The 17,652-nt window shown below is 46.7% G+C and overlaps 1 protein-coding gene and 1 non-coding gene across 2 annotated transcripts in view; one reads left to right on the top strand and one right to left on the bottom strand.

The window, feature by feature from the left end:
• Positions 1-3,821: 3,821 nt before the first annotated feature.
• Positions 3,822-17,652, top strand: part of LOC120910656 (oocyte zinc finger protein XlCOF22-like) — a 54,215-nt gene continuing 40,384 nt past the window's right edge. Inside the window, exons 1-2 of the mRNA XM_040322410.1 lie at positions 3,822-4,988; positions 9,219-9,384. Of these exons, the coding sequence (XP_040178344.1) occupies positions 4,210-4,988; positions 9,219-9,384 (945 nt within the window). The 5' untranslated portion in view covers positions 3,822-4,209. The remainder of the gene's footprint in view (positions 4,989-9,218; positions 9,385-17,652) is intronic.
• Positions 12,366-12,550, bottom strand: LOC120912516. The gene has a single exon (XR_005743095.1). It is a non-coding gene; the product is annotated as a U2 spliceosomal RNA (small nuclear RNA).

Genomic DNA, 17,652 nt, shown 5'->3' with positions numbered 1-17,652 from the left:
GGAAGTCAGAAAAACCCGTCTTTCGCCCGTAGCGTGTGGCCGGAAGTGGGTGCAAATACCTGTCTTTAGACAGGTATCTGCACCCCCCTCCCCCCTGAAAGGTGTCAAATGTGACACCGGAGGGGGGGAGGGTTCTGATCAGCGGGACTCCACTTTAGGGTGGAGAACCGCTTTAAGTGTATTCTCAAACAGAGATACACTTAAACCTATCTAAGATACGACGGCTTGCGCCGTCCTATCTTAGGGTGCAATATTTAGGTGGCGCTTCTATTGCGGTCGGCATAGAATATGTAAATCCCTAGATACGCCTATTCACACAGCTCTCCCCGTTCTTCAGCTCCGGGGACCGATCGCGGGACTCCAGCGGCGATCTGGTCCGCGATCCCCGCGGTCACGGAGCTTCAGACCGGGTCGCGCGCCCGCGACCCACGGCATTATACAACCACGTACAGGTATGTGATTGTGCCCAGCCGTGCCATTCTGCCGACGTATATCGGCGTTAGGCGGTCCTTATGTGGTTAAAAAATATGTTGGAGTGTTTGCTTTCCAAACTGGGGTCATTTTGTTTTCACCGTCCTGGTGCTCCAGAACCTTAAAAAGTGTGGTTGTCAGGAAATTAGATGTGTAATTTATGCTCCTAGAATACCTGAAGGTGCTCCTTGGTTGTTGGGCCTCTGTATGTGGCCAGGCTGTGTAAAAGTTTCACACATATGGTATTGCCATACTCAGGAGTAGCAGAATGTATTTTGGGGGTGACATTTTTGGTATGTACATGCTAAATATCTTATAATTGGACAACTTTGCGTGAAAAAAAAAAAATGTGGTCTCATTTTCTTTCCACATTTCCTGAAAACTTGTGGAAAAAAACCGACATGTTCAATTGTCTCATTATGCCTCATAGAATATACATCAGGGTGTTTGCTTTCCAAAATGTGGGTGTTTCCATAGTCCTGGTGCTCCAGGGTTTTAAAACTCTGAAAGGTTGTCAGGAAATTAGGTGTGTAATAGGGTTGTCCCGATAACACTTTTTTGATACCGAGTACAAGTACCGATACTTTTTTTCAAGTACTCGCCGATACAGATTACCGATACTTTTTTTTTGTGTAACAGTGGCAGTATTTATTTTTTTACAGTGATTTTTTTTCTTTTTTTTAGGGGGGGGGGGGGTTGGATTGTCAGTGTGTGTTTTTATATATATTTTTTTTTTACATTTTATTTTTTTTCTAAATTATTTATTCCGATTTTTTTTTTTTTTTTAATCAGCCCTGTTGGGGGACTTTGGAGAGATATCAGGGGTCTTAACAGACCTCTGACATCTCCTCTTTGAGACAGAGAAAGGGACTAAGGACACAGATTCCCCAGTCCCTTTCTCTGCAGCCTCGGCTAAAATGAATGGAGGGAAGCTCCTCTCCATTCATAAACTGAAGCATCGTAAACACTGTTCATTCGCAAAAGGTAGGAGCCGGGTTTAGCGGTTCCTACCTCCGCTCTCCATCCTGACAAATTAAGGGGGGGAGTGGCACGGAGGGGAGGAGAAGACGGCACGGAGGGGGGAGAAGACGGCACAGGGGGAGAGCGGCACGGAGGGGGGAGAAGACGGCACAGGGGAGAAGGCAGCACGGAGCACGGGGGGAGAAGGCAGCATGAAGCACGGGGAGAGAAGGCAGCACAGGGGGAGAAGACAGCACGAGGGGGGGGAGAAGACAGCACGAGGGGGGGAGAAGACAGCACGAGGGGGGGGGGAAGACAGCACGGGGGGAAGACGACACAGGGGGAGAAGACAGCATGGAGAAGACTTGCAACTCCCCTGCCGCACCAATCACCCTGACTGCCCAGGTATCGGTTGAAGCATCGGAGCATTTCCCCCGAGTACAAGTACTCGGGAAAATGCTCGGTATCGGTACCGATACTAGTATTGGTATCGGGACATCCCTAGTGTGTAATATATGCCCTAGATGCCTAAAGGTGCTCTTTGGATGTTGGGCCTACTAGTATCGGTATCGGAACATCCCTAGTGTGTAATATATGTCCCTTGAACGCCTAAAGGTGCTCTTTGCATGTTGGGCCTCTGTATGGGGCCTGGCTGTGAAAAAGTCTCACATTGTATGGTCATACTCAGGAGGAGTAGAAGAATGTACTTTTAGGGTGTATTTTTTTTTTTATATACATGCTAGTTGTTAGAAATATCTTATGAATGACTAAAAGAATAATATGGTTACATTTTCTGAGAACTTGTGGGGTGGAAAACAAATTCTGCCATTATAGAATATACAGTACATCAGGGTGTTTGCTTTCCAAAATGGGGTCATTTTTTGGGTAATTCCATTGTCCTGGTGCTCCAGGGCCGTCAAAAGTGTGATGGGACACTTGAACCTTTGACCAATAAAATTGTTATTGATAAAAAAAAAGTGTGATGGGTAGTCAGGAAATTAGATGTGTAATTCATGGCCCTAGAACGCCTAAAGGTGCTCTTTGGATGTTGGGCCTCTGTATGTAACAAACCTGTGAAAAAGGTACAACATCAGTGCCTTACCTCACAAATGCACTTCTGGAAGAATGGTCAAAAATTCCTATAGCCACCCTCCTAAACCTTGTGGCCAGACTTCCCAGAAGAGTTGAAGCTGTTATAGCTGCACAGGGTGGGCCAACTCAATATTGAACCCTCCGGACTAAGAATGGGATGCCATTATAGTTCATGTGTGTGTAAAGGAGTCCCAATACTTTTGGTAATATAGTGTACATAAACAATTGTTGGTCATCGCAGTTACCAGTAGAGGTATAAAGAGAGGAGTAGAAGGACATGGAAGCATTCAGTATCTTGTGCGGGGGTGGCACTAATATGGCTGGTAGACCGTCAAATACGGGAAATAGAAGTGGCGGTGGGGTCAGGTCTGGCCAAATAAGCGCCCAGCCTTGTTACCATGTTCAAAAATGTTTTGGTTGGTATAAAGTATCTTCCTTTTAGTAAGGTCCGGGAGCCGAAGCTCAAACTCCCTACATTTCCATAACCAAGTCTCCCGATTATTCTGGGTGGGATCAGCTCCATAGTTTCCCTCCGTCTGAACCATAGCTGCTCCATCTCCTCAGTACATGCCATAAAAGTTCCTTGGAACACATTTACTAGTTACCTTGAGGGGGGAATTGTAAGGTCCTCAGAGACAAAGCTGCCTGATGTGGGTGGAGTCCTGGTTTAGGGGAACCAATCAGCTCATGTCTAGTAATAATCTTTGTATTTCTATTTTAGTAGATGGACGGGAGATGAGGAAAACCTCAGAGGATTGTCTCACTTTGTCTCCAGACTGTAAAGTAGAAGATGAGGACATCACACAGTATAGTCCAGGAGAAAACCCGACTACCTCAAATGTCCATCCGGCACCACACAGTGTAGATGGACCATCGTATTCCTCTTATCCTGAGGAACCTCAGACTGTGCGGGACGGTGCCGGACCATCGTATTCCTCTTATCCTGAGGAACCTCAGACTGTGCGGGACGGTGCCGGACCATCGTATTCCTCTTATACTGAGGAACCTCAGACTGTGAGGGACGGTGCCGGACCATCGTATTCCTCTTATCCTGAGGAACCTCAGACTGTGCGGGACGGTGCCGGATCATCGTTTTCCTCTTATCCTGAGGAACCTCAGACTGTGAGGGACGGTGCCGGACCATCGTATTCCTCTTATCCTGAGGAACCTCAGACTGTGCGGGACGGTGCCGGACCATCGTATTCCTCTTATCCTGAGGAACCTCAGACTGTGAGGGATGGTGCCGGACCATCGTATTCCTCTTATCCTGAGGAACCTCAGACTGTGCGGGACGGTGCCGGACCATCGTATTCCTCTTATGCCAAGGAACCTCAGACTGTGCGGGACGGTGCCGTCCTTCCAACAGATAAGAGGTTCTCCTGTACCGAGTGCGGGAAGAGTTTCAATTTTAAATTCAATCTTGATGAGCATAAAAGAGCTCACACAGTTGAGAAGCCACTTTCCTGTCCTGAGTGCGGGAAATGTTTTTTTAAGAAAGCCCATCTGTCCCAACATCGGAAATCTCATGTAGAAGAAAAGCAGCATTCTTGTCCTGAGTGCGGAAAATGTTTTTTAAAGAAATCCCATCTTTCCCTACATCAGAAATCTCACACAGAAAAGAAGCTGTATTCTTGTTCTGAGTGCGGGAAATGTTTTGTCCAAAAAATACAATTTGTCACCCATCAAATGTCTCACACAGGAGAGAAGCCATTTTCCTGTTCTGAGTGCGGGAAATGTTTTTCATCTAAGTCCTGTCTTTTTATGCATCGGAAATTGCACACGGGGGAGAAGCCGTATTCCTGTTCTGAATGTGGGAAATGTTTCGTAAAAAAATCAGCCCTTGTCTCACATCAAAGGTCTCACATGGAGGAGAAGCCGTATTCTTGTTCTGAGTGCGGGAAATGTTTTTCTTCAAAGTCCTATCTTTTCACACACCAGAGATTGCACACGGGTGAGAACCTGCATTCCTGTTCTGAATGCGGGAAATGCTTTGCAAAAAAATCAGCCCTTGTCTCACATCAGAGGTCTCACATGGAGGTGAAACCATTTCCCTGTTCTGTGTGCGGGAAATGTTTTTCATCGAAGTCCTATCTTTTTATACATCAGAGATTGCACACAGGTGAGAAACCGTATTCCTGTTCTGAATGCGGGAAATGTTTCGTAAAAAAATCAGCCCTTGTCTCACATCAGAGGTCTCACATGGGGGAAAAGCCGCATTCTTGTTCTGAGTGCGGGAAATGTTTTCTAGAAAAATCACGACTTGTCCTACATCAGAGATCTCACACGGGTGAGAAGCCATATTTCTGTCCTGAGTGCGGGAAATGTTTTTCTTGCAAGTCCAATCTTTCTGCACATCAGAAGTCTCACATGGGAGAGAAGCCATATTTCTGTCCTGAGTGCGGGAAAAGTTTTTCCAGAAAGTCCTATCTTTCCGCACATCAGAGATCTCACACGGGGGAGAAGCCGTATGCCTGTGCCGAGTGCGATAAATGTTTTTCATTTAAGTGCAGTCTTTCCATACATCAGAGATCCCACACGGGGGAGAAGCCACTTCCCTGTCCTGAGTGAGGGAAATGTTCCTCACTGAAGTCCTGTCTTCCTGTACATCAGGGGTCCCACACAACCCTCGAGGTGTATTAGTGAGTGCGGGAAATGTCTTGTATATGAATGTTGCTGGACATGTGGGGAAGAAGCACACCCTGATATACACCTCAGATATACTCCATGGCTGATCTTCATCATGTAAGAAACACTTCATAAGGAGATCAGAGATCACCAAAGACATGGATGAAGTGTTGTACCGTGTTGGCCATTGATAGCAGGAGAAAAATAAAAATGGAGTCATTACCTGTCATTGGCTGAGTACATTTTGTGGTGGAAACTCTTGCAAGAGGTCTGTTTTCTCAAGTCGTCTTCCAGGACGAAACGCGTTAACCCCACCACTTAAAAGGCGGTCCTCTAGGCTTTTTAAAATAAAAATTGATTCATACCCTCTCATTGGCTGAGTAAATTTTGTGGTATGGAGACTAAAGCCCCGTTTACACGGTCGGACCTGTGTCCGACCAAAATCACATCGGAATTCGGACAGAATTCCATAGTAGTAAAAGAGAACATGTTCCCTATCTAAACTCCGACAGGAATTTCCGATGGGGCATACATACGTTCGGAATTTCAGATGGAAAGAGTCTGACTGACTTTTTATATCGGAAATTCCAAACGTGTGTACGGGGCATTAGAGGTCTATTGTTCTTTTGCAAGAGGTCTGTTTTCTCAGGTCGCCTTCCAGGACGAAACACGTTTACCCCACCACTTAAAAGGCGGCCCTCTAAAATAAAAAAGTGAGTCACTACCTCTCATTGGCTGAGTACATTTTGTGGTGAGGAGACTTAGGCCTCATACACACGGTCGGTCCAAACCGATGAAAACGGACTGAAGTTCAGTTTCATCAGTCCAAACCGACCGTGCGTACGCCCCATCGGTCTGTAGTCCTTCAGTCCAGAAACAGAGAACTTGCTTTCAAATTGGACCGATGGACGCCTGACCGACAGGTCAAAACCGATGGTTAGTACGCAAAAGCATCGATTCCAAACCCGGGCATGCTCAGAATCAAGTCGACGCATGCTTGGAAGCATTGAACTTCATTTTTTTCAGCACGTCGTGTTTTACGTGTTTTTTGATGGTGTGTAGGCACATCAGACAATCAGTCTGCTTCATCGGTGACCCGATTTATCTGAACTTCAGTCCGTTTTCATCGGTTTGGACTGATCGTGTGTACGAGGCCTTAGAGGTCTATTATTCTCTTGCAAGAGGTCTGTTTTCTCAAGTTGTCTTCCAGGACGAAACACGCTAATCCCACCACTTAAAAAGTGTCCATCTAAGGCTTTTAAAATAAAAATGGAGTCATTACCTCTCATTAGTACATTTTGTGGTGTGGAGACTTAGAGGTCTATCATGAAGAAGAAAACAAATAGTTGATGGAATGTGGCACAGGTTTGCCCAGCTGTGACGAATATTGTCCATATTTTATATAACTCAGTGATTTCCTATGATCATTGCCTCCATCTAGTGTCCATAATTCTGTATCACAATATTTTTACAGATGGATGAATTTCAAAGAAAATACTTCATTATGGCCACTAGATGGAGCTGACAGTCATAGGAAATCACTCACACTCGCTATGACCAGAATTTATCACATCTGGACTAAAGATTGTCACACTCCTCTGACAAATCTTCTGTACATTGATCCCTTGGTTTCCGTCATCAGGCATGGTTTCCTACAATGGTTTGAAGGAGCCGCGCTAAACAAATGAAAAGGCAAAAAAGTGATAAATAATAAGTCCATATAACACAGATGAATGTGCATATAAAAGTAAGTAGTAGTAGTAAGAGCGACTGCGTTTTTGGGCAAAAACACAGCAAACGTGCAATAATAGCGACTGCGTTTATGGGCAAAAACACAGCAAACGTGGAGTAATAGCGACTGCGTTTATGGGCAAAAACACAGCAAATGTGCACTAAAAGCAACTGCGTTTATGGGCTAAAAAACAGCACACGTGCAGTAATAGCGACTGCGTTTATGGGCAAAAACACAGCAAACGTGCACTAACAGCAACTGCGTTTATGGGCTAAAAAACAGCACACGTGCAGTAATAGCGACTGCTTTTATGGGCAAAAACACAGCAAACGTGCAGTAAGAGCGACTGCTTTTATGGGCAAAAACACAGCAAACGTGCAGTAACAGCGACTGCGTTTATGGGCAAAAACACAGCAAACGTGCACTAACAGCAACTGCGTTTATGGGCAAAAACACAGCAAACGTGCAGTAAAAGCAACTGCGTTTATGGGCTAAAAAACAGCACACGTGCAGTAATAGCGACTGCGTTTATGGGCAAAAACACAGCAAACGTGCACTAACAGCGACTGCGTTTATGGGCAAAAACACAGCAAACGTGCAGTAACAGCAACTGCGTTTATGGGCAAAAACACAGCAAACGTGCACTAACAGCAACTGCGTTTATGGGCTAAAAACACGTGCAGTAACAGCGACTGCGTTTATGTGCAAATAAATAGCACACGTGCAGTAACAGCTAATGCGTTTATGTGCAATTAAATAGCACACGTCCACTAACACTGAGTACTATGTTTAGGTGTAAACTAAACACTATGCAGGCAATACAACACGTTAGAGCACTGCATCTAGCACAATCTACTGCCTAACAATAGGAATAGCTGATCTAGCTAAGCTATACAGTGTATAAATATATGTACAACTCCTAGGGATGTATATATATCCTCTACACACTGTAAATTTAACTAAACTGACTAGCCTTCCTGCTCTATCTATCTGGTAGAAAAGACACTGTGGGGTAGATTCAGATAGATCAGCGGATCTTTAGATCCGCGTAATCTATCTGATTTACGATCCGCCGGCGCAAGTTTGAGAGGCTAGTGCAGTATTCAGAAAGCACTTACCTCGAAAACTTGCGCCGGCGGATCGTAACTCCCCCGGCGGAATTCAAATTCCGCGGCTAGGGGGAGTGTAGTATTTAAATCAGGCGCGTCCCCGCGCCGATTTAACTGCGCATGCGCCGTCCGCGAATTTTCCCAGCGTGCATTGCTCCCAGGACGTCATTGGTTTCGTCGTGAACGTAAATTACGTCTATCCGTATTCGCGACCGACTTACGCAAACGACGTAAAATTTCAAAACTCGGCGCGGTAACGACCGCCTTACTTAACATAGGATACGCCGCATATAGCAGGGGTAGCTATCCGCCGGAAAAAGTCGAACGCAAACGACGTAAAAAAAAAAGCGACGGGCGGGCGTTCGTTTCTGAATCGACGGAAATCGGAATTCGCATATTCGTCGCCTTAAAAAACCGAAGCGCCACCTAGCGGCCGGCAGGAGATTGCAGCCTAAGATCCGACGGTGTAAGTCACTTACACCTGTCGGATCTAAGGGGGATCTATGCGTAACTGATTCTTATGAATCAGTCGCACAGATACGACCGTCGGATCTCAGAGATACGACGGCGTATCAGGAGATACGCCGTCGTATCTCTTTCTGAATCTCCCCCAGTGTCTCTATCTCTCTCTCTCTAACTGTCTGACTGACTTCTCTTTAACAAAGCCGGAAAAACACTACACGAGCCCGCCTAACAGGCGGCCTTATATAGTGTGGGGCGTGTACTAAACCCCCTGAGCCATAATTGGCCAAAGCCACCCTGGCTTTGGCCAGTTATGGTTCTTTCTTTTTTTGCGCGTTGTGATTGGCCAAGCATGCAGGGTCATGGTGCATGCTTGACCAATCATCAGCGCGCAACGCCGCAGTGAATTATGGGCCGACGCGCGTCACTCGAATTTGGCGCGAACGACCCGCTTTGTTCGAAATTCGTCGAACGTACGAACAGACGATGTTCGAGTCGAACGACAAGCTCATCCCTAGTCAGATCTAAGGAAGGGATCCACCAATGTGCTCCAGGCAGTACTGTACAGGGCCAAAGTATTTTTTTTTTCCTGAGGGGGGGTTCAGTCTTGCGTACCTCGAGGAAAATAAATAGGCGGTGAATTGGGGGTGTGGTAAAATTGCAGTGGGATGGGTTTAAAATGTGAACCTACTCATCGTGCGCAAGAGTACATATTCCACAGGTCTTGTACCCACAAAATAGACGTTAATGACTGAGTCACAATGCAGAGTCATGGAGACACACATAAACCTCAGCACAATCATTGGTAAAAATGGAATTCTTCCATTAGATATGCTTTTCTACGCACAGCCGACCTTCAGGAAGATCTTCAATAACATCCTGACCACTGAGCAACCAGCAACTGTTCTGCAATATGGAATAAATGATGCAGAGGTCAGAAACATATCATATACAGTCCAGGGTGCAGTGGTCAGGAGTATATCATATACAGTCCAGGGTGCAGTGGTCAGGAGTATATCATATACAGTCCAGGGTACAGAGTGCAGAGGTCAGGAGTATATCATATACAGTCCGGGGTACAGAGTGCTGTGGTCAGGAGTATATCATATACAGTCCAGGGTACAGAGTGCAGAGGTCAGGAGTATATCGTATACAGTCCAGGGTACAGAGTGCAGAGGTCAGGAGTATATCATATACAGTACGGGATACAGAGTGCAGAGGTCAGGAGTATATCATATACAGTACGGGATACAGAGTGCAGAGGTCAGGAGTATATCATATACAGCCCTGTGTATAGAGTGCAGAGGTCAGGAGTATATCATATACAGTCTGGGTGCAGAGGTCAGGAGTATATCATATACAGTCCGGGGTACAGAGTGCAGAGGTCAGGAGTATATCATATACAGTCCAGGGTACAGAGTGCAGAGGTCAGGAGTATATCATATACAGTCCAGGGTACAGAGTGCTGTGGTCAGGAGTATATCATATACAGTCCAGGGTACAGAGTGCTGTGGTCAGAAACATATCATATACAGTCCAGGGTACAGAGTGCTGTGGTCAGAAACATATCATATACAGTCCAGGGTACAGAGTGCTGTGGTCAGGAGTATATCATATACAGCCCTTGGTACAGAGTGCAGTTGTCAGAACACACAGCCAAAGTTCGAATTGAACGATCGGCTCACCCCTTCTCTTAAAAGTTCACCTTTTCGGTGATTCTGAATAATTCTAATTCTAAAGAAAATTGTACAGAGATTGTGCAATAAGATTGCATAGTGTATGGCCATCTGTATACAAGTACATAGTAGGGTGACCACGTGTCCCGGATTGCCCTGGACAGTCTCACATTTTGCGGGGTCTGTCCCGGGCACCTTCATTCCAGGACAATACAGTGTCCCAGAATGAAACTGACACAGCCAACCCCCCCCCCCCCCCCAGGCCGATCTGATGCCCCCAAAAAAGGCCTCCAGGGGTCTCGGCCGGCCAGGAAAAGTACGGCAAGTGAGTGAAGTGGTGATGCGGCAGCCTTTTTCGGGGCGTGATCAGTGCTTCTGGGTAGAGTGCGCACCCGCCGCACCGGCTGTGCTGTGATTTGGTACATAACAAGCTGATTTTTTTTGGGGGGGGGGGGTCCCTGAATAGCAGTTTTGAAATGTGGTCACCCTAGTACATAGGAGGGAGTGGGCAGAGACACTCAGTAGTTGTCCCTTACATTGATGACCAATGGTAGAAGAACCCATTTATGTCAGTGGTCAGTGTAGTGATCCCTTACATTGGTGACCAATGAAGACGGACCCCCTTCAGAAGACTGAACCCCTTACAGATGATTGATGTCAGTTGTTACTGAGAGACAGAAATTGTCCATTGCTCAAGGAACCCCTAGAACCCTTTGGAGGAACCCTGGCTGAGAAAGTCTGGACTAGGCAGTAATATATTTCTCTCCCCCTTGGTGGGAGTGGAGATGACCCATCTATAAGGATATACAATACATACACACACAGCACAAGGCCGTGTTCACACTACGAGATGTTTTTTTTTTGGGAGTGTAATTCCTCTTACCTCCACAAGGTGGTGATCTTCTCACTTCTACCATAGAGACAGCAAGTCTCTATGGAAGACAGGAAGTGATGTCAGGGACAGACAGGAAGTTCCGGGTGAGAGGTGAGTCGGAAGAAAGTAGCGAGGAGACATTGTTGGAATCGGCGGCAGAGGAGGTAATAAGATCTTATCTTCTATTTACACCCAGTAACCCCGTCATGTCCGTCCTCTTCCTCCATAGTCACTGTGATGTCTTATCTCCAGCAGATGATGATGCACTCATATATAGTGTGGAAACCTAGATTAACCCCTTCAGGGTCAGAACATTTCCCCACTTATATATATTGTCATTTTTTTTTTAAAAGCCTGTGGCGTGTGAACACACCCAAAAAACTCCACCCGGTGCAGAAAAAATGTGCACACACATAAAGAGTGTTCACAAAAACGTGCAGACGGGTGCAACGTCAAGTGGTCCTCCTGTGAAGAGGGACCCAAACCCTGATCCCCCGGGGCGTTAGGCTCCAGACGGGGACTGAGGTACTGTGGTCCGAGCAACCGAAGCCGACACGGACCCAACTTCCTCGGAGGGACTGCCGAAACAGAACCCTCCCAGTACTAGGTGGGGCTCCCCCGAAGGGAGACCCCATGAGAGCAGGCAGACTAAGCCAGAAGGCCATGTCCACCCACTCCCAAGACGTTCAGGGCTGGCCCGAGGACCCGCACCCTACTGATCACACAGTGACACAAAACGTGCACAACAAAAAAAGACAAACATAGGCAATAAATAAAATAAAGTGGAGGAAGGGATAGTGGAGAGGAGAGTGAAAGAAGTGGTCATTGTGGTGAACAATGACCAGGCCCTCCGGCCAGGAATAAAAAATTCCTCCGGTCCTAGCCAAAAGGCCCGGCCCAGGAGGCAGGTGCTAAAAAAAGCGTGTAGCTGGTGCAGTGACCGTGGTATCTTAAATCAAAGTGTCCCTCACACACAGTGATCTTCAGATACCCCTGGACTGCCACTCCAGGGGCACATGCACCATAGGCTTTTCGTTCCATATCCGACCCCCCCGACCAGCCAGTGCAGCCCTCCACCCCTGCCAGATAGAGAGCCCTTCGAGGTTTTCTTGGGGAGAACTGCTGCTCCAGTTAGCAGCCTCCACCAATACTAGCCTTTCCAGACCCCCCCCATCAACCCAGCGGATTTGCATGGCTCTACCCCGTCACATCCCAGGGTATTACCAGCTCCTCCAACCAGATCGCCGACAGAGATAGCACTTACACCAGCCGGCAAGAAGGCCAGACTAGAACTCGACAAAAAGACCAGACCAAGTGCAGCCACCCATCCTCACCAGAAGCACCCTTCCGGGTGGCTCAGACTCGACTAGTGGCCTGCCCCCAGTACTGTCGGGTGGCCCGGCATAGCCCCTGCAGAAATCCACCCTTCCAGGTGCTATTACGTTATTGGATTGCATCCACCCTCTCAACGGAGGTGCTTCAGCGCTCCTCTAACAACTGATAAGAACAGATACTACACTTGATCTTAGCCAAAAGGCCGATAAGCGATCACACCCCCATCATAATATTGTACAACCAGTACAGTCCTCATCATTCTCTCTTATCAATTATTGGTCTACAGGTAACCTGTATAGATTGCATGACCAATGAGGATGGAGGAGGACCGGAGTCACATGACTGAGAGGATACTAAACCTCATATATATATATAATGTTAATATATGGATGAACAGATCCATATAATTCGAAAGCACCTCATCCCTGGAAAAGCATAAAAAAGAGGGGGGAAAGTGGGTACCTTGAAACCCTGGGATTATAGATTGGTGCTGATAAACCGTGGTTTAAGAAAATAGAAAAGATTTTTAATAAATTTATACATACAAATAATAAATTATTTGAAAATACAAGACCAACTGAAGTTTAGAACATAGACAGACTTCAGTAACGTAGAACAAATTGTTGCAGTTTTAGTTCGCTCAACATGTTTCGCTCGTTTGAGCTTCTTCAGGAGTTGTTTAGAACTGACTTGCAATGGATCAAAAAGAAATTTCAATATAAGACAGGTGGTCAACACAATGGTATTAATAAATACAAATACACAAATTGATATGTACCAGCATATTGTTTAACTTTTGATAAGTAGGGTTATACCGATACTAGTATCGGTACCGATACCGAGTATTTGCGCTAGTACTTGTACTCGCGCAAATACTCCCGATGCCTGGTAGAATACTTTTTTTTTTTTCAAGTGTGGGTGGAGAGGGGGTGGAGTGCGGGTGGAGAGGGGGCGGAGAGCGGAGCAGAGCAGTCCTCGTATGGGGGAGAGGAGAGCTGCTGCCGCTGCCGCCTTAGACAAAGCCAAGTCAATCCCCCCCCCCCTCCCTCCGCCGCTGCCGACATCTAGTTACTATGCGCTGGGGGAACACAACAGCTGTCATTTGCATTTGAATAGCTGTGTGTTCCCCCGCCGCGCCGTCATGTATAGCCCCTCCCCCTTAGGGGACACAAGGCTGCATTAGGGTCATGGCTGAATTTAGGGACATGGCTGAATTAAGGGACATGGCTGAATTAAGGGACATGGCTGAATTTAGGGACATGGCTGAATTTAGGGACATGGCTGAATTTAGGGACATGGCTGAATTAAGGTACATGGCTGAATTAAGGGACATGGCTGAATTAAGGGACATGGCTGAATTAAGGGACATGGCTGAATTAAGGGACATGGCTGAATTTGGGGACATGTGGCTGCATTTAAAAAAAAGTATCGGTATTCGGTATCGGCGAGTACATGAAAAAAAGTATCGGTACTTGTACTCGGTCCTAAAAAAGTGGTATCGGGACAACCCTAGTAATAATTAAATGGAGAATGGATATAAACAATGTAACAATTCCTAAATCAAAGATAAATTGGCAGAGGGGAAGCGCAAAGCCACTTACCTCAACATATATAGTTTAAAAACACAGTGGCGTCTCATATGAATCAATCAGGATAAGTAACAATCGTGATTGGAAAAGAGCCTGGAGAGATGCCTTCACGGGAGATTTGATATTCAGGCCCTAAACCATAATAAATAAAAAAGCCAAAAATAAATCAATATTAAAAAAGAATCTTGGAAATAAGGGGAGTCTAACTGATAGACACATCTTAACCACTTCCAGACCTTGGGTGTTTTTCAGATTCGGCATTTACAAGACTAAAACATTTTTTTTGCTAGAAAATTACTTAAAACCCCCAAAAATTATATATATTTTTTCTAACACCCTAGAGAATAAAATGGCGGTCATCGCAATACTTTTTGTCACACCGTTTTTGCGCAGCGGTCTTACAAGCGCACTTTTTTTGGAAAAAAATCACTTTTTTTAATTAAAAAATAAGACAACAATTAATTTGGCCCAATTTTTTTATATATTGTGAAAGATAATGTTACGCCGAGTAAAATGATACCCAACATGTCACGCTTTAAAATTGCGCCCGCTCGTGGCATGGCGTCAAACTTTTACCCTTAAAAATCTCGATAGGCGACGTTTAAAAAATTGTACAGGTTGCATTTTTTGAGCTACAGAGTAGGTCTAGGGCTAGAATTATTGCTCTCGCTCTAACGATCGGGGCGATAGCTCACATGTGTGGTTTGAACACCGTTTTCATATGCGGGCGCTACTCGCATATGCGTTCGCTTCTTCGCGCGAGCTCGTCCGGACGGGGCGTTTTTAAAAAATGTTTTTTTGTTTTCTTATTTATTTTTATAATTTTTTACACTGAAATAAAAAAAATAAAAAAAATAATCACTTTTATTCCTATTACAAGGAATGTAAACATCCCTTGTAATAGAAAAAAGCATGACAGGTCCTCTTATATATGAGATCTGGGGGTCAAAAAGACCTCAGATCTCATATTTAGGCTTAAATGCAAAAAAAGAAAAAAAAATTAAACTGTCATTTTTTTAAATGACAGAAAAATTTTTTTTGCTTTAAGAGGCTGGGCGGGACTGACGTTTTGACATCACTTCCGCCCAGCAGAGCTATGGGGACGGGCGAAGGAGATTTTTCCTTCAGTCTCGTCCCCAGTCACCAGCCGAACGGTCCCGATCGCTGCCGACGGCTCCGGTAAGCGGCGGAGGGCACGGGAGAGCGGCAGGAGGCCCCTCTCCCGCCACAGATAACGGCGATCTCGCGGCGAATCCGCCGCGGAGACCGCCGTTATCGTTTACAGGACCGTTGGCACTAAAGATGCATACCTCGGTTGTGGCAGCAGCTGCTGCCGTTACCGAGATGTACATCTTTAAAAACAGGACGTCTTTTAGACATGGGGCGGTGGGCAAGTGGTTAACATGGTCCCTAATCCTGTGAAAGAAGGGACGCTTTGTTTTCCCTATGTAGAATGATCCACATTCAACGGATTGACAGGTGACAGAGAATGAAGGTTTGTGGATACGCCCGCTCGGCGGCAGAATAGAGGCTGCGAAGTGAATGTATCCACAAAAAGGACAGTTATAACAAGGGTGAGTGCCCTCCAATCCTTTTGTGGATACAGCCCTGGAACAGTGATGACTGTGAACTAATTTATCTCGTAGTGATTGGGATCTCCTGAATGTAATCTCAGGGAAAGATTTGAGATGTTTGGCAACTGTTTCATCACCTAGCGAAAAGATGCCAATATTTCTGAAGGACCCCTCGCAATTTCTGTTGATGCCCCGAGTAACGGGTAATCAACCTGATGCCCGGGCTCTCCTTTTTGACTCTGGTGTCATAGAGGAGCGATTTTGCGCTCGTGCTTCTTCGCTTGCACATAGGCCTTTTTCAAACAAGTGTTGCTGTATCCTCTGTTTAAAGATCTGGATTTTAGAGCTTTGGCCTCCGCTTCAAAAGTGAGGTCATCGCTACAATTTCGGCGTAGCCGTAGATACTGGCCATATGGTATGCTGGAAATTAGTGGCGCTGGGTGAGAGCTTTCAGCATGCAGTAGCGAATTGCCAGCAATTGACTTACGAAATAATGAAGTGCCCACATTGACATTTTCGTCAACGTTAATTTTAATGTCAAGAAAGTTGAGATAAGTTCGGCTGGTTTCAAAAGTGAAATGTAAATTGTAATTATTGGTTTTCAAACTATCAATGAATTTCAGAAGATCCAAATATGGTCCGGTCCAGATGAAGAAGATATCGTCGATGAACCTTCTCCATATAGGCCTGCATATCCTCCCGATGGAAAAGAGTCTGCTCCCACCCCCCCAGGTACAGGTTGGCGTATGTGGGGGCACATTTGGTCCCCATTGCCACGCCCTGCACCCAGGGGTGTATTTAGGTTTTGTGCTGCCCTAGGCCGGACGGAACTCGCACACCCCCTACTTTATATATGACGCACCCCTTCCTGTCAAGACTACACCCCTTCCTTTTTAAGACCCGCCCTGTCATTTTCATGGGATGAGGACAGAGGAACGCGGAGGAGGCGCCCAGAGGCGATTAAATTTGCATGTGCTGCGCTATATATATATATATATATATATATATATACGTTTTTTTTTTTTTCATTCAGGGGGACAGGGTGGGAGGGGGACAGGGTGGGATGAGGACAGAGGGACAGGGTGGGATGATGACAGAGGGACAGGGTGGGATGATGACAGAGGGACAGGGTGGGATGAGGACAGAGGGACACGGTGGGATGAGGACAGAGGGACACGGTGGGATGAGGACAGGGGGACAGGGTGGGATGAGGACAGGGGGACAGGATGGGATGAGGACAGGGGGACAGGATGGGATGAGGACAGGATGGGATGAGGACAGGGGGACAGGATGGGATGAGGACAGGAGGACAGGGTGGGATGAGGACAGGGTGACAGGATGGGATGAGGACAGGGGGACAGGATGGGATGAGGACAGGGGGACAGGGTGGGATGAGGACAGGGGGACAGGATGGGATGAGGACAGGGGGACAGGGTGGGATGAGGACAGGGGGACAGGATGGGATGAGGACAGGGGGACAGGATGGGATGAGGACAGGGGGACAGGATGGGATGAGGACAGGGGGACAGGATGGGATGAGGACAGGGGGACAGGATGGGATGAGGACAGGGGGACAGGATGGGATGAGGACAGGGGGACAGGATGGGATGAGGACAGGGGGACAGGGTGGGATGAGGACAGGGGGACATGATGGGATGAGGACAGGGGGACAGGGTGGGATGAGGACAGGGGGACAGGGTGGGATGAGGACAGAGGGACAGGGTGGGATGAGGACAGAGGGACAGGGTGGGATGAGGACAGAGGGACAGGATGGGATGAGGACAGGGGGACAGGCTTTTTTGCCGCCCCCCACAAAGTGCCGCCCTAGGCCTGGGCCTTGTCGGCCTAGGCTATAATACAGCACTGCCTGCACCTGGAGGTAGTGGGAGCCGCCATACAGGAAGATATTGTTGGACAGTACAAAATCAAGTAAACTCAAAATGAAATGGTTGTACTCAGAGGGGACATCAGAGCCCTCCGAGATGAAACCCTCAACAACCTTCACCCCTAGACAATGGGGGATCGAATTGTAAAGAGCCTCCACGTCCAATGAGACCAGCCATGACCCCTCCAGGACATTGAGGCCGTCAAGAGCTCTTAGGAGGTCACTGGTATCCTGTAGATAGGATACCAGGTTTTGAACGTGTGGTCTC

Source organism: Rana temporaria, chromosome 8, assembly GCF_905171775.1.
Source record: "Rana temporaria chromosome 8, aRanTem1.1, whole genome shotgun sequence".
NCBI lineage: Eukaryota > Metazoa > Chordata > Amphibia > Anura > Ranidae > Rana > Rana temporaria.
Note: the sequence above shows the minus strand (reverse complement) of the source record. Positions and strands in the feature narration are given on the sequence as shown.